Raw genomic sequence first — 15153 nt, 5'->3', positions numbered from 1 at the left:
GGGGCCAGGGTTTCACCTCTAATCTCTTTAATGGAGACGGAGTGTTCTAAAACTCAGTTGCTGCTTGCATCCATTAAACTCCAACTCCTTCTATCCAGCCGGGCCAGAGGAATGCTGCCTCCCCGACACGTCCCTTGTCTGCACACGTCCCTCAGTGCCAAGGGGCAGCGCTTTCCTTTAACCTAACAGAGTCCTTCCGTAGGCAACCCCACCCCTGCCCCATCCCCCTGGATTCCCATTGCCTGGGGAAAGACGGATTGAGAACCTCAGGTTTTTCCCTAGCAAAATGATCCAAGCCCCACATGGCCTGGTCCCCGTCAGAATTCTAAAGCAAGTTGAGAGCGAAGGCCCCTCGGCAGGGCTTTGCCTAAGAATTAAATTCACGGGGAGCCCAGGCTGCGTGGAATGAGGGAGTGCAAAGAGAATGGGAAAGGAAATCCCATTGCAGGATTCACCCTCCAGTTCAAAGCTGCAACTTGAGATAAACTGGCCCCCTGTTCTCAAAAAGCAGCCATCTGAATTGTGCACAAAACTCCAACTTTCTAGCAAGCTTGCAATTGCATGTCTCTGGGCCTGTTTGCATGTGCACATGCAGGATTTGCGCTTGCAGTTTCGGCGGCTGACTGTATTAGGATCTCTGTTATGCTTTTATTTTAAAAAAAGGGATTCTGTTTTCATCCCCACGAAGGACCAGATTCCCCTTTTGATGCACTGGGGTGTGTGTAGCTCACTAAAGCACTCCCTGGCTCCAGTTTAAAATGCTGGCTGGAATTTCCAATGGAGCCAAAGAGAAATAACCCTCCAATTCCCATTGAAAGTCGATGGGGATCAGGTACCTACGGCCCTTGTGCTTTTGAAAAGCTCACCTGCTGTGGCGTGTGTGGAAAGGGATTCTTCTACCTCCCCGTCTTGGCAGTGTGAGTTTGCAGGAAGGTTCTTGCACTTGCAGGGAAAGGGCTGGTCCTTTCCCTCTCCCACCTCTCTGCTCTCTTGCAGGGGGCGATCTCGGAGAAGCTGACTTACCCTTGCTCTTACTGCGAAGCTGCCTTCACATCCAAAACCCAGCTGGAAAAGCACAGGCTCTGGAACCACTTGGATAGGCCGGTACCAGCTAGCAAAGCAGAAAACAAAGTGCAGAAAGCCGTTGGCAAGGCCAGTGGCAAGAAAAGGTACCGGCGCGTGGCTTCGCTGCTTGCCAGTGTTTTGGGGAAGGCTGGGAAGAGAGAAGGGGAAAACTCCCAATTCCCTTCCCACTGGCCACTGGGGTGCAATCCCGATTGGCCGTTGGGTTGGAAGAGGTGTCAACAGCGTTGGTTTCTTGACTCCGCTTTACATAAGCCCTCTATGCTTTGCCCTAGAGCTGCTGAGAGTTCAGATTCCCCCACCATCCATCCCAAACAGGCCAAGGTGGAGAAGACTGTGGTCCCCGAGAATGGAGAGTGCCTGGTGGAGAGCAGGAAGAACAAAGTATTTCAGATCACGGCAGCGGAGGCCGTAGCAGCAGCTACCCCGACGGCCAAGTCTTCGAGCTGCAAGGATCCCAAACAGCAAGGGGGCACGCAGGCTTCCCTCCAGGAGGAGGACCCAGAGAGGATGAAGCACAGTAAGATTAGAGCCCGGGGCTCTGTTGGTTCAGGAGGCTGGAGTGGGCGGTGTCCCCGGGCGAAGGGTAGAGTCACTCCCGGTCTCCGGGACAGCAGTGTGATGGAGGGTGACTCCGTTGAAAGCCATGGCCTCGCTCTCCGTTTACACTCATGCATCTGGCCCCCGGGGAGCAGGACACGGTGAAGCTGCGCAGCACAACCACAGTCAGAAATCGAAGCCACGTACACGGAGCAGTCAGTCGGAGGGGAGCGTGCCTGAGACTGACATGGGTCGGGACTGTATTGGGCCTGGAAAGTGGGGCTGTGGAGTTCCGCTCCCAAAGCACTAAGGAGACTGTAGGTGCAGAAACCGCGTAGGGGGCTAGGGGGGCCATTAGTCACTCGATGCCAGGTTGGTCTACAGCCTTCAGCAGTCAGATCTGCCTTATGATGATAGGGATCCAAGGGTTCGGGAGCAGACTTTTCAGCTGCCATGGGATCTGGAGAGAAGGACAGCACCTCTAGTGCTCGACGAGGGTGTCAGACTGAGGGTCCCACCCATAGCTGCTTCATTTCAGGGCAGTAAAGCCCCTTGCGGGGGGGGAGGGTAAAGTAAGGTTGGATCCCTTACTGCTCACCTTCTGATCCAGAGTTCATCCAGGTGCCTTTGCCTGTGTGTATTTAAATCCACGCTTGCAGTGCAGTTATTTGACCAAATTTTTATCTCTGTTTTCTCTCTCTCGAGTCAGGAAGGAAACAGAAAACTCCTAAGAAATTTACCGGGGAGCAACCGTCCATCTCGGGGACGTTTGGATTGAAAGGTAACATACGGGGCAGCCCTGTTTCAATTCCAGAGTCTATAGCTTCCCCCTGTGTGTTTCCAGAATACTGCCCCTCCTCCCTGCTCCTGTGAAGGCAGGTATCTGAGATCTCTTCATTACCCAGGGCACCCCGAGCAGAGCCTCCAACAGAAGCATTGGTTAGACTCTGTATCCAAGATGGGACCTAAAACTTCACCTATGAATGGCTGATGACTGAGATGATCTCCTCTGAGCTGCCACCCAAAAAAGGAGGGATGGGGCAGCACGAGAAGTATGGCTGCATCATTCTGCCTTTGATTTAATATTCTACCCCGAGTATGCTCCAGCATCCTCATCTCCTGCCCCATCTCAGATGTCAGCACCTGGATACAGGATCCCTAGTGCCCTTAATAGCCAGTTGGGGCCTGGAGTTCGCGGGATATTTTTGCATCATTTTTGCACACAAGGTTCCTGCCGTTGCCTGAGCAAATCAAACATCTGTGCTCACAAATATGCATTTGCACTTGTGAATGCTCAGTTTTCACATGTAACTCCTCCCGTGCGGGCATGTGCAGAAAGAGCATGAAACAGATGCCTAAAAATGCACATGGCTCTCGGGACTCGCGTTCTAAAATTCCAGTCTGCGGGTGTTGGACCAAAACGTGATTCTGGGCAAACAGGTCTTGCTGCAACCCATATCTGCCCCTATTGGCCAGATTTTCAAAAGTGGCCTTTAAAACTGTATCTTCCATTTCTTGCACACACCCAGGTGGGTAACCTGCCTGTTAACTGCCCATACAGTGTGAGGTTTTGCCTGTGCAGAGCAGAGGGGCATCAGATGGAGCTGTTATTATTGCTGTTTATTTGTTGGTCCATCAGCTGCTTGTCTGGGACTACACAGTACATAGGGGAAGACACGATCCTGGCCCCTTTCCTCGGTGGATTATGGCCAAAAAGAATCACATAAGAAGTGTGTCTGGAGGGACCAGAATGAAAAGCGAGGAATCGCTTATTCCGAGCATGGAACAAGATGCACAGCTGAGGTGGGAGAAAGGACACAAAGGCATGATTAAGCAGGGAAGCTGGACCGAGTGCCGTTGGCTCTGTGTGTATATATAACTCTGCCTGCTAATCCCTTTTCCACCAGGAGCAAATTTGTTTGCCTTTGCAGTCAGACTTGGCAACACGGCAGCTCACTCAGCAGCGCAGGTGGCAACAGCCTGGTCTCCCGAGGGATTTCGGTTCCCACGTGTGCCTGGCACTCACTCTCACGCTAGCCCTGCTCTCTGCTCTCCTATTCCCCGGCAGTTTCACAGTCTGACAACACGGCCTGTTTAATGAAGTCCCAGGATTCATGATGGCAAATTTTTAAGGCTATGGGGAGTAAAGATCCCATTTGTGATCCCAGAACCGTGTTATTTAATAGTAGGGACTCTGGATTCCTTTAGCGAGCAGATCCCCAAAGCTGTACCCTGCATGCGTCTCTCAGCAGAAACAGCCCTTTAATATTCCAGTGTCTCAAAAGCGGGGGAGGGATAGCTCAGTGGTTTGCGCATTGGCCTGCTAAACCCAGCGTTGTGAGTTCAATCCTTGAGGGGACCACTTAAGGATCTGGGGCAAAAATCACTACTTGGTCCTGCTAGTGAAGGCCAGGGGCTGGACTTGATGACCTTTCAGGGTCCCTTCCACTTCTAGGAGATGGGTATATCTCCATGTTATATTATTATTATAATTATCCTCTTTCAAATTCCTCCATCAGGCGTCAGGTAGAAATCCCTCCCAGCGTGCTCCCCTCACCCTCCATCCCTTATCTGAATGTCCCGTGCTCTGTCTTGGCTTGGAATTTCCCAAGCTGTAAATTCTTTGGGAACAGGAAAAGTGTCTTGCTTTCTGTTTCAAAATTCCAGGTGCATGCGTGACTCAGCATATCATAGTCATGGGTCAAATCTTGCCATTGCTGCTTAGTCAAAACTCCCATGGACTTCAGTAGGCATTGTGCCTAAAGGACTGCAGGATTTTTGCCTAATGAATCAGTTAGATAACATTCACCAGAAGAGCATCCATCAAATCTCTCTGTCTCAAGGCCCCGGTTTCACGGTGTATGTCTTTAATAAAGGTTGCTCTCCTTCTACAGGCCTGGCAAAAGCAGAGGACAAGGCAAAGGCCCATCGAGCCAAGAAACTGGAGGGGACCAGCAGCACGGATGAGCTGAAAAAGAAGCCTCCAGGAGCTGGTGTGAAAAGGGAGGCCGTGGCGCATTTATCCTCAGGTGAGGCGTGAGAATTCCCCGGCCTGCTGAGAACTGGGTCACTTGGTGGTAACCTCCCAAGAGTGAGGGAGGAGAAACAAAGCAACAGTTTGGTTAATGGAGCTCGGATAATGAGAGACCAAAGTCATTTTGCCTGAGTGAGGAATGACTAGAGGTTAAGAAAATGTTTCGATACTCGTCTAGGTGCTTGGAGCACTCAGAAATAGCTTATTTTTGAACCTTCCCATTCACGATAGACTCAGTTCTCAATGTGGACTTCGGGGTCTTAGTGACATTGAGGCCCAGATCTCAGGCCGAGGCTGAGGGGTGCTTGGCAGAGCTCAGGAGAGGGTGGCCGAGAAGATTATGCCGCTGTTTCACCCTCATGATCCTGGGCTGGTCTCCATTGTTCCAGTTCCCCATGACAATTTAGAGCAGCCAATAGGCTGCTCTGAGTTACCCCAGCTGCACGTGGCCCTAAGAGGCCATTTTAGCAAGAGGCCATTCAACAGCAGGGTGAGGTGTCCTTGCCACAACCCCTTTCTCTTGGCATTTTCCCCTGCACCACCCACAGGGAGGGATAGGGACCACTACACAGCTCCCAGTGATGCTGCAGCATAGGAGAGCCCAGTGGCCAGTGCAGGGAAAGCATCACAAAACTTCCCCAAGGCAGCCTCGAATCTGCCCTGTGGTTTCAAGTAATGACACTCTACGCAATGGAAAATGACATAGACCCAAATCTTGCCCCTCATGCATGAAGTCCCTAGCCAAACTCCCACTGACTTCGGTGGGACCAGCGTCTGGACTGTCGGCTGCGCTTTGTGCACAGTTCTTCCACTACGGACTGAATGAACATACCGACCATTTTCTATCTGGAGCCTGTGTTTCGGAGTTCTTCCTCAGGCGGCACTTGCTTTCGCTGGCAGTCTTGACAGCGAGAGGCATGCAGGAGGTGCAGAATAAACACAGCTGCAGTGCTTTTCACTGATTGCACATGCAAATAAGTGGCTCTCTCAGCTCATCACAATGCGGAGACATTCAAATAAACAAGCTCAGTGGGCCACATGCTGACCATACTTCCCCGGTGTAAAAGCAGAGTCACCCTCTCTGAGTCAACGGAGAGACCTCCAGATTTACATCCGTCTGCGATCAGAATCTGGTCTCCTGTGGGGTTTTTTAAAATCTCATATCACACATTTAAATAAACACACGTCAGAGACTTGGCATGCAGACAGTAGCTGCCTGTGTTTGTGCAGGTGGCAGAGATACTAGTTACAGAGCTTACGCGCACACAGTCGGTTTGGAAGCCTGACGTTGACGTTTACGTTTCATTCCTTCGCTGAGTTTCTCTTAGGGGAGATGAGTTGTTAGGGGGAAGGAAGGATCACTGTCAGCCACTCTGGTCCCAGCTTTCCTCTAATGGCCTGCTAAACGCTATTATACCGTTCACCCACTAGGTGGCATTGTGTGTAAAATACCTTCTTTAAATGAACCTCAGCCCTACCTGTCAGAGCATTAAAGGATCTTAAACACACCAGGTGTGATCATCATAGGCAAATTCTGTAGCCAGTCCGTATCTGGTACAGGGACATGATATGGTATCAGGAGTAAACTAAGAACAGAGACAGAAGGAACAAAGCAACAAAGGTTTCAAGATCTCATCAACATGCCACTCTTCAGTGCCTCCCAGAGAACTTCAGCCTTGATAAGCCTTCCCAGCGGACAGACTGGAAGCAGCGTTTTGCAAGATTTCGAACTGCAAACAAACTCCGCAAAGAAACTGGAGATACACAGGTATCTTCTTTAATTTATGCTATGGGTAAGCAGACAGAGCATATTTTTAAACCCTTTGACTTTACTGAAGACCGTCACAAAGATGTCTGTGAAAGGGTTCTGCCTATATTTGATGCAGACTTTGTACCTCATTGACATGTGTTCACCAGAAAATTCAAGAACCAATGGGAAATGTTGAATTTTTATAAGAGCTCTGCATACATTGGCTGAAAACTGTGATTTTGAGCATGCAAAACTTGAGAATATCAAAGAGAGACTGGTTATTAAGTTAACAGATAAAAACCTTTCACAGCAGCTACAGTTGAAGAGAGATTGAAACTTAGCTACAGCTGTTCAGATAGTAAAGCAGTCAGTATTAGTGAAACAACAGAACAAAAGGCAGGAACAGCCCGAAAACCCTGAAACTAGCTTAGAAGCTATGAACAGACGCTTGAGAGTTAAAAGTCATTATCATACAACTCCTGAAGGAAGGTGAGAGAACTCCCAGACTAAGAGGGACAAATTCCAGCCTACATGCACAAGGTGTGGGAAAAGTGATATCCCAGGAGATGATGCATGGCCAGCTGGAGACGCACGGTGTAATACATGCACGAAATATGGACATTTTGTGGCTGTTTGCTGCACTGAAGCAGTCAGGGAGTTGACTCAAATTACAGACAATCAAGAGGCATTGTTTCTGGGATCTATCACTTGTGAGGACACGGAGCCTGCCCGGAAATTGAATATTCATGACAGAACTATTGACTTTAAAACTGACTCAGGAGCTGATGTCACAGTCGTCTCAGAAAGGATTTACAATCACCTTCAGCCTGTCCCAGACCAGAGCTGAAGTCACCTGACTCAGCTCTGAGTAGCCCTCCAGGGATTCTGAACTGCATGGGCCAGTTCCTCACAGAAATAATTTACAAAGACAAAAGCTTTGCATTCAGAGTGTGTGTGATCAAAGACCAACAACCTTCTCAGCCGAAAGGTGGCGGCCATGATGGGCCTAGTAAGAAAGGTGGAAGTCGGAACTCTGGAGAGGAGTTGTTGATACTGAACTTTTGAAAGGAGATCCAGTTCAAATCAACATAAGAGACAATGCTGAGCCATACAGTGTACAGACACCACTTCCTGAGAGATCTAGGAAGAGATGAGCTGCAGATTTATGCAGATTCAGAGGACATAATTAGCTGGTGCTTGTGGACTGTTTCCAGGTATACTGAAATAATGTACTTGAAAGACGTAACGGGTTGCAGTGTTATTGAGAAACTGAAGTACCACTTTTGTTCACTTCAGTATTCCAGAATAACTAGTGACAGACAGTGGACCACAGTTCACTGCAGCAGAATTTAAGTCATTCCAAACAACACGTGATTTTGACGCTATTACTAGGAGCTCACATTACCCACAAGCAAATGGAGAGGTGAGAGAGCTGTACAGATAGCCAGGAAAATCCTACAGCAGGAAGATCCATTCTTGCTCTTCTGAGTTACAGATCGACACCAGTAGCGGCTACTAGATATAGTCCAGCACAACTCCTGACAGAAGGAGGGGGGAGGGATAGGTCAGTAGTTTGAGCATTGGCCTGCTAAACCCAGGGTTGAGAGTTCAATCCTTGAGGGGGCCATCTAGGGCAAAATCAGTACTTGGTCCTGCTAGTGAAGGCAGAGGGCTGGACTTGATGACCTTTCAAGGTCCCTTCCAGTTCTAGGAGATAGGATATCTCCATAATCAAATCAAAGAAAGACATCACAAAAGTTCTCTTCCAACTTTGGAAAAAACCCTATCTCCAAAGTGGCCAGACATGAAGAGAGTAGCCAAATCAGGTAAAAAAATCTAAAAGAGCTTATGAACACTTCTACAGCAGATACCACTCAGAGAATGGCCACCTCTAGAACTGGGTGACCATGTTCATGTCAAATTGGATGTAGAAAAAGGATGGGCAACGCCAGCTGTCTCAAAGAAAAACTCGATCATATGTGATCAAGACCGACAGTGAAGAGTTCAACAGAAACTGTTGATGTCTCCAGTTTGCTCCTCAGAAAGAACAGCACAGAGCAACACTACAGATGACAGATGCAGAAGAAGAAGAAGAAGAATCCAGGATTCCAAACCCACCACAGCCAGTCATTGCAACTAATGGACAGCCAGATGAACAAGTTGTTACATTTTTGGGTCATGTAATTAGAAAACCAGGATGATTCTGCAACATGCAACAGATTGATCTGTACTGAACTACAAAAGTAGCAGATAATGTAACTATGGGAAATGGTAGGCGTGTAGAACTTAAAGGGGAGATGTAATGGAATGCTAAACTGCATTGTACTGTTCAGCCCCTGGGTAGCACTGTGTATAAACTACCTATTCAACCAAGTCTGAGCCATACCAGGCAGAGCGTTAAAAGGATCTGATGATGATCACACCTGGTGTGTATAAGCAAGCTCTGTTACCAGTCCATATCTGGGGGACATGATTCTGGTCTCCCCCTGTTCATCTCAACTAGGGTTACCATACGTCCGGATTTTCCCGGACATGTCCGGCTTTTTGGGCTCCAAATCCCCGTCCGGGGGGAAATCCCAAAAAGCCGGACATGTCCGGGAAAATCGGACATGCGGTCGGCGGCTCGGGTGCCGGGCCGGGGGCTCGGCCGGCAGTGCTCGGGGGGGCCCGGTGCCGGGCCGGGAGCTCGGGGGCCTGGCCGGCAGTGCCGGGCCGGGGGCTCGGCCAGCGGTGCTCGGGGGGGCCCGGGGCGGGGGCTCGGGGGGCCTGGCCGGCAGTGCCGGGCCGGGGGCTCGGCCGGCGGTGCTCGGGGGGGCCCGGGGCCGGGGGCTCGGGGGGCCTGGCCGGCAGTGCCGGGCCGGGGGCTCGGCCAGCGGTGCTCGGGGGGGCCCGGGCCGGGGGCTCGGGGGGCCTGGCCGGCAGTGCCGGGCCGGAGGCTCGGCCGGCGGTGCTCGGGGGGGCCCGGGGCCGGGCCGGGCCGCTCGGCCGGCGGCTCGGGTGCCGGGCCGGGTGCTGGGCCGGGGGCTCGGCCGGCGGTGCTCGGGGGGGCCGGGTGCCGGGCCGGGGGCTCGGGTGCCGGGCCGGGCCGGGGGCTCGGCCGGCGGTGCTCGGGGGGGCCCGGTGCGGGGCCGGGGGCTCGGGGGGCCTGGCTGGCAGTGCCGGGCTGGGGGCTCGGCCGGCGGTGCTCGGGGGGGCCCGGGGCCGGGCCGGGGGCTCGGGGGGCCTGGCCGGCAGTGCCGGGCCGGGCCGGGGGCTCGGCCGGCGGTGCTCGGGGGGGCCCGGGGCCGGGCCGGGCCGGGGGGCTCGGCTGGCGGCTCGGGTGCCGGGCCGGGTGCTGGGCCGGGGGCTCGGCCGCCGGTGCTCGGGGGGGGCCGGGGGCCGGGCCGGGGGCTCGGGTGCCGGGCCGGACCGGGGGGCTCGGCCGGCGGGTCGGGTGCCGGCGGTGCTCGGGGTGGCCGGGTGCCGGGCCGGGGGCTCGGCCGGCGGTGCTCGGGGGGGCCCGGTGCCGGGCCCGGCCGGGGACTGGGTGCCGGGTCGGGGGCTCGGCCGGCGGTGCCGGGCCGGGCCGGGGGCTCGGGGGACGGGCTGGGGACCTGCGGTGCCGGGGGTGGGCCGCGCCTCCTCCCCCCCCCACACACCCCCCCTTACCTGCTTCAGGCTTCCCGCGACTCAAATGTTCACGGGAAGCAGGGGAGGGGGCGGAGACTTTGGGGAGGGGGCGGGGTTGGGGCGGGCGCGGGGGCGGGGCTGGGGCCCCTTTAAAGTGTCCTCCTTTCGGAGGCACTAAATATGGTAACCCTATCTCAACTTAACCTGAAATGAGTCAGTCAGCTCTTAAACTCCAGGGCTTGCAATCTTCCTTTGTCTCCCTCTCAGTTTCTTAGAGGCATCCCGGTATGGGGCTGTTACCCCTCGGCTATCCCAGTCCTTTCGGCATCCCCATCTTCCTCTGTTCTGCTTCCTTTATAGCTGGGCTTGTTTTCCTTCTCGGTCCCAGCTGAGGGTGCATGCCTCCACGATCGGCAAGTCTGCAGCTGTGCTCAGCCTGGTCTCTCCCTTCTGCCTATGCTCGTTATGGGGTTTGTAAACCCCATTGCCATCACATGGGCTAGCAGCCTGACTCCGTGCATGAAACAGGGACGTCCTGGTGCATGAATTACCAAAGTGCAGAAACTTCCCAGCAAGACCAGATATTGGAAATATATGTTTTTCCCCATTGCGCACAAAAATGGGCATGCAAATCAAATGACTCTGTGCAAATGGCTCCGTTTGCCCAAGCCGTTGCAATAATTTTACGTGCAAATTAGGCACCCAACTGCATTTTTGCACCAGTAATTTTGAAAAGGTGGTCTGCAATTTGGGGGCTTTTCTATGAATGATTTGTTGCATTTGACAACTTCAGTGGCTTCCAACCTTTCGAACCTTGATGTTTCTCTTATTTATGAATCCTGGAAAGGGCTTTACTCTGGAAAAAGTGTTGTCCCTCTAGCACCAAACTTTTTACTGTTTTGTCTTTCTTTCCCCCTCTAGCAAACCCAGAGGACCAATGGCAGCGGGAGATCAATGAGAAAGGAGAAGTTGCCTGTCCTACGTGTGGCGTTATAACCAGGAAAACCATTGTTGGGCTCAAAAAGCACATGGACGTCTGTCAAAAAGTAGGTGCTTGCAATGGTCAAGTTGCGCTAATTTATTCTGGTGCAGAAATTGCACACCCTAAATGAAATTATTAATAATAACAAATACCTACCTCTTACGTAGCACTCTTCATCAGCAGAACTCAGAGCGCATCACAGTTTTTAATGGATTTGTCCTTTCAATACCCCTGTGAGATAAGGTGATGCTATTGTCCCCATTGTTCAGATGGGGAACAGAGGCACAGAAAGCTCAGGGACTTGCCCATGGTCACACACAAAGTCTGTGGCAGTGCAGGGAATTGAACCTGGGGCTCTCAAGTCTTAGGCAGGTGCCCTAACCACTGGGCCATCCTTGCTTCTGTTTATTAATTAATAAGTAATTAATCTTCTCTAAGGCTACATCCTCACTACGGGGGGGAGGGGGGTGTCGATTTAAGATACGCAAATTCAGCTACGCAAATAACTGAATTTGACGTATCCGAGCCGACTTACGCCACTCTGAGGACGGCGTCAAATCGACCTCCGCGGCTCCCCTGTCGACGGCGCTTACTCCTACCTGCGCTGGTGGAGTACAAGCATCAATTCGGGGATCAATTGTCACGTCCCGACAAGACGCGATAATTCGATCCCCGAGAGATCGATTTCTACCCGCCGATTCAGGCGGGTAGTGTAGACGTAGCCTAACTGATATTGGTGCTCGCTAAACCTCAAGCTGTGGGACACCTACTGGTTGTCTCCAGCGAGCTGACTAAGCACTTTAGGCTGGCTTCTCCGCCTTCATTTCCAGCTGCTAAATTAATAGATTTTTAAGGCCAGACATGCCCATGGAGATCATCTAATCTGACCTCCTGCGTAACACAAGGAGTTTCACCATGGGACATTCGTGCACGGAGCCCAATAACTTGTGGTTGTGGTCACGCACATCTCTCAGAAAAACACCCCGTCTGGATTTAAATTGTATTTAAAATAAGGCAAACACACACTCAGTGCCTCTGTACTATGACTTTTCCACGTGGGATATTGTGGCCACAGGAGACCTTAGGCATTGTCAAGGGGTGGAGGTGGTTCCCTGGATAATGAACGCAAGTGGAGGTGTGGATGAGAGCATCTCTGTATTGAAATGTGGCCCCTTAATCTTCAGTCTCTGAAAAACCAACGTTTAAAACATAAGATGGGTGCCCGCTTTTCAAACTATTTAGGCATGCGACTGCACCCGCAGCGTTTGTGCCTAATTTGTGTGTGCAGGTACTGCCCTTGAGTGCACACGTTGGATAATTGCAGCGGTTTTTCCAGGCAAATCCCCAGTTTGGACACACAGTTGCAGTAATTACACACATAAAGGTGCCCCAAAAGTTTTTACGAAACTGGTCCAGTACATTTTTGCATAAGCTGTTTTCTGATTGTCTGGACACAGCCCTCAGCTACAGCTGTGTAACACCCCCGCTGCATGCATATGCATTGATATGTGTCCTACTGAGGCCAGACTTTGGGGCAAGTAGGTGTGTTTAGTAAGTCTGTCAAAGGGGCTGTTGGTCAGTAATGGTACCGTGAAAAACTGACTCTCCTCTGCGTCAGCATCCGTCAGACAAACCAATTCCATCTTCATCAGGCTCCTGGTGGGTTAGAAATAAATCCCTTTTAAGAGAAAGATGATTTAGGATTAATTCCGACCACTGGCTCCGTTGAAGTCAATTGCAAAACTCTCAGTGGCGTCCGGATTTCGTCCATTCTCTGTTACATTTACAGTGTGCTTTGTGAAGGTCTCCCTAGACCAGTGGGTAACATAAAGGGCCATGACACCGGCCAGCCTGCTTGAGGTGTGCATCCATGTGAGGGCAGTAAAACTTGCCTTTCCGCGTGTAAACAGGCATGTGGCTGTGCAGATCAGGTAGCTGGGTCCCTCGCTGCCTGCTGGGCCGTTCAGAGGGGCACCGTCCAGTGGTGCTCGCTGCTAGCCCATAGCTGGCGCTCCCATCACTTCTGGCAGAATTTAATCTGTCAATTTGGGCGTGAGTTAGCCATGGTTTATGATTTGCAGTGGTGTTGGAGCCATGTTGGTCCCAGGATATTTTAGAGACGAGGGGGAGGGGTTGGGCAATATCTTTTATTGGACTAACTTCTGTTGCTGGAAGTTTTGACCTTACATAGGGCTCTTCTTCATGGTTTCCGATGTCGGAAAATCTCCCGCGATGGAATTATAGACCCAGATCCTCCGCTGTGGCGGAGGAGTTCAGCTCAGGATGGGAGTGCAAAAGCAGCTTTCTGCTCTCCCGATCCTAGCCAGCTGTGGGCCCACCTGGTCCCCAGTGTAGATTGGGCCTGCTCTGACTTGAATCAATTTCCAGTAGCCACAAGGGCCTGATATGGCAGCCAGAGATCTCCTGGGCACTATGCCAGTAGCCAGGAAGGGAGGGGGTTTAGGAGCTGGTGTTTTGCTACTGGGTAATCCCCCTGCACTTTATACAGTTAGATGGCTAGCTGTTTGAACGACTGGAACCATGACATGCATTGACTTTTCATTTTGGTGGCTATCTAGACTTACTGTCTCTTGGTTCACGGTATTTTGCCTCTGGGGTCGATAAATCTTGATATTCACCTCAGTGGAAGTCAATATGTACTTAATTGCTTTGTAAATTCTGCTTGTCCATCAGCAGGTTAGCAGTTGCAATGCAAAGTAGCTCGTGTTCATTGCATTTTTTAACAAGCCACACGTAATGCAGAGTCAGGGGTCGTATGGCAGAGTAATCGTCTCATGAAACTATTCTGCTGATGAAATCTCGGTGACATTTTCAAATAGTTCTTCAGTTTTGGACAGTCCAGTAGCAGAGGGGAGTATATCACATTCCAGGACTCATCGTGATTACAGATGTCTGCAGAGTGCAGTCTCTACGAGACCAGTAGAGCTGCGTTTTGTATCCCTCTAATGAGCTGAACTGAGACCCCAGGTCCAAGTGCACCCAAGTCTGGGGGGTTGAAAATCCAGGCCTGAAATCAAACTTCTCCAAAGTTTGGGGCATGAGGATTAGAAATCCACCTTTGGTGCATTGGAGAGAGAGGATAAAGCTGCCAGCTCAGACTAGGTACCAGGGCTGGGGTTCTGATCTAAGGTTCTGGTTCAGGGCCAGCATTATTCAGTAGCTTTCAAACTGTCATCTTGCGGGGCCTACATCAAGTGTTCCCTGTTGGGTTGAGGCAGAATGCGCTCATTGGGAAATCAAAAATGAAATGGCCGGCACGGTGACTCTCCTTTAATCTGTTCAGCTGCAGGACGCTTTGAAATGTCAACACTGCAAAAAGCAGTTCAAGTCCAAAGCCGGGCTCAACTATCACACCATGGCTGAGCATGTCAACAAGGTAAGGCTTCCCGGAGCACGCACTGATCTCCACTTTTCATCCTCTCTCTCTCTCCGGGAGATGCAGGTGAAGAAGGTGAATAAAGAAACAATTCTTCTTCTTTTTTTTAAATGGTGAATTTGCTTATGGAAACAAAGGACTGGAAGCACTGGCTTTCCACCATCCCACACACAGCTCCCGACGTGTACCTCAATCCAGATCTGCAACATGCCCTGATTTCCCTGTACTGCGCACTGTCAGGCCTTAACACACAGCGTATATCCACATATACAGCATGGACACCCACTGGACTCCGCGCGTCGTAGCGTGACCAGAAAAGACTGCAAAATTGCGGAGCCAAATTTTCAGAGTGCCTAAACTCTGCCTCCATAATTGGGCTTGCAAAACCCTGGGAAATGGGTAGTTACTTACAGGAATCACATAATTGGGCAACAGAGGGTCCTGTGGCACCTTTAAGACTAACAGAAGTATTGGGAGCATAAGCTTTCGTGGGTAAGAACCTCACTTCTTGCATCTGAAGAAGTGAGGTTCTCACCCACGAAAGCTTATGCTCCCAATACTTCTGTTAGTCTTAAAGGTGCCACAGGACCCTCTGTTGCTTTTTACAGATTCAGACTAACACGGCTACCCCTCTGATAATTTGGCATTTAACCTCCCACAGGGCATGCAACGAAGTCTACCTCGGACATGCAAATGTGGGGTTTGCACAAGAACTTCTCTGTGCACACAAAAGCTGGCAGGCACAAACTTTTTGAGGC

At 51.4% G+C, this 15153-nt stretch overlaps 1 protein-coding gene across 1 annotated transcript in view; it reads left to right on the top strand.

The window, feature by feature from the left end:
* Nucleotides 1–15153, top strand: part of LOC128847108 (zinc finger protein 512B-like) — a 79120-nt gene that overhangs the window by 24930 nt on the left and 39037 nt on the right. Inside the window, exons 5-10 of the mRNA XM_054046447.1 lie at nt 997–1169; nt 1359–1603; nt 2333–2404; nt 4518–4652; nt 10938–11062; nt 14303–14395. Coding sequence (XP_053902422.1) covers nt 997–1169; nt 1359–1603; nt 2333–2404; nt 4518–4652; nt 10938–11062; nt 14303–14395 — 843 coding nt within the window. The remainder of the gene's footprint in view (nt 1–996; nt 1170–1358; nt 1604–2332; nt 2405–4517; nt 4653–10937; nt 11063–14302; nt 14396–15153) is intronic.

The sequence above is a fragment of the Malaclemys terrapin genome, chromosome 12, assembly GCF_027887155.1.
Source record: "Malaclemys terrapin pileata isolate rMalTer1 chromosome 12, rMalTer1.hap1, whole genome shotgun sequence".
In the NCBI taxonomy this organism is placed as follows: domain Eukaryota; kingdom Metazoa; phylum Chordata; order Testudines; family Emydidae; genus Malaclemys; species Malaclemys terrapin.
The sequence above is the reverse complement of the archived record's forward strand: the minus strand, read 5'-3'. Positions and strand labels throughout refer to the sequence as shown.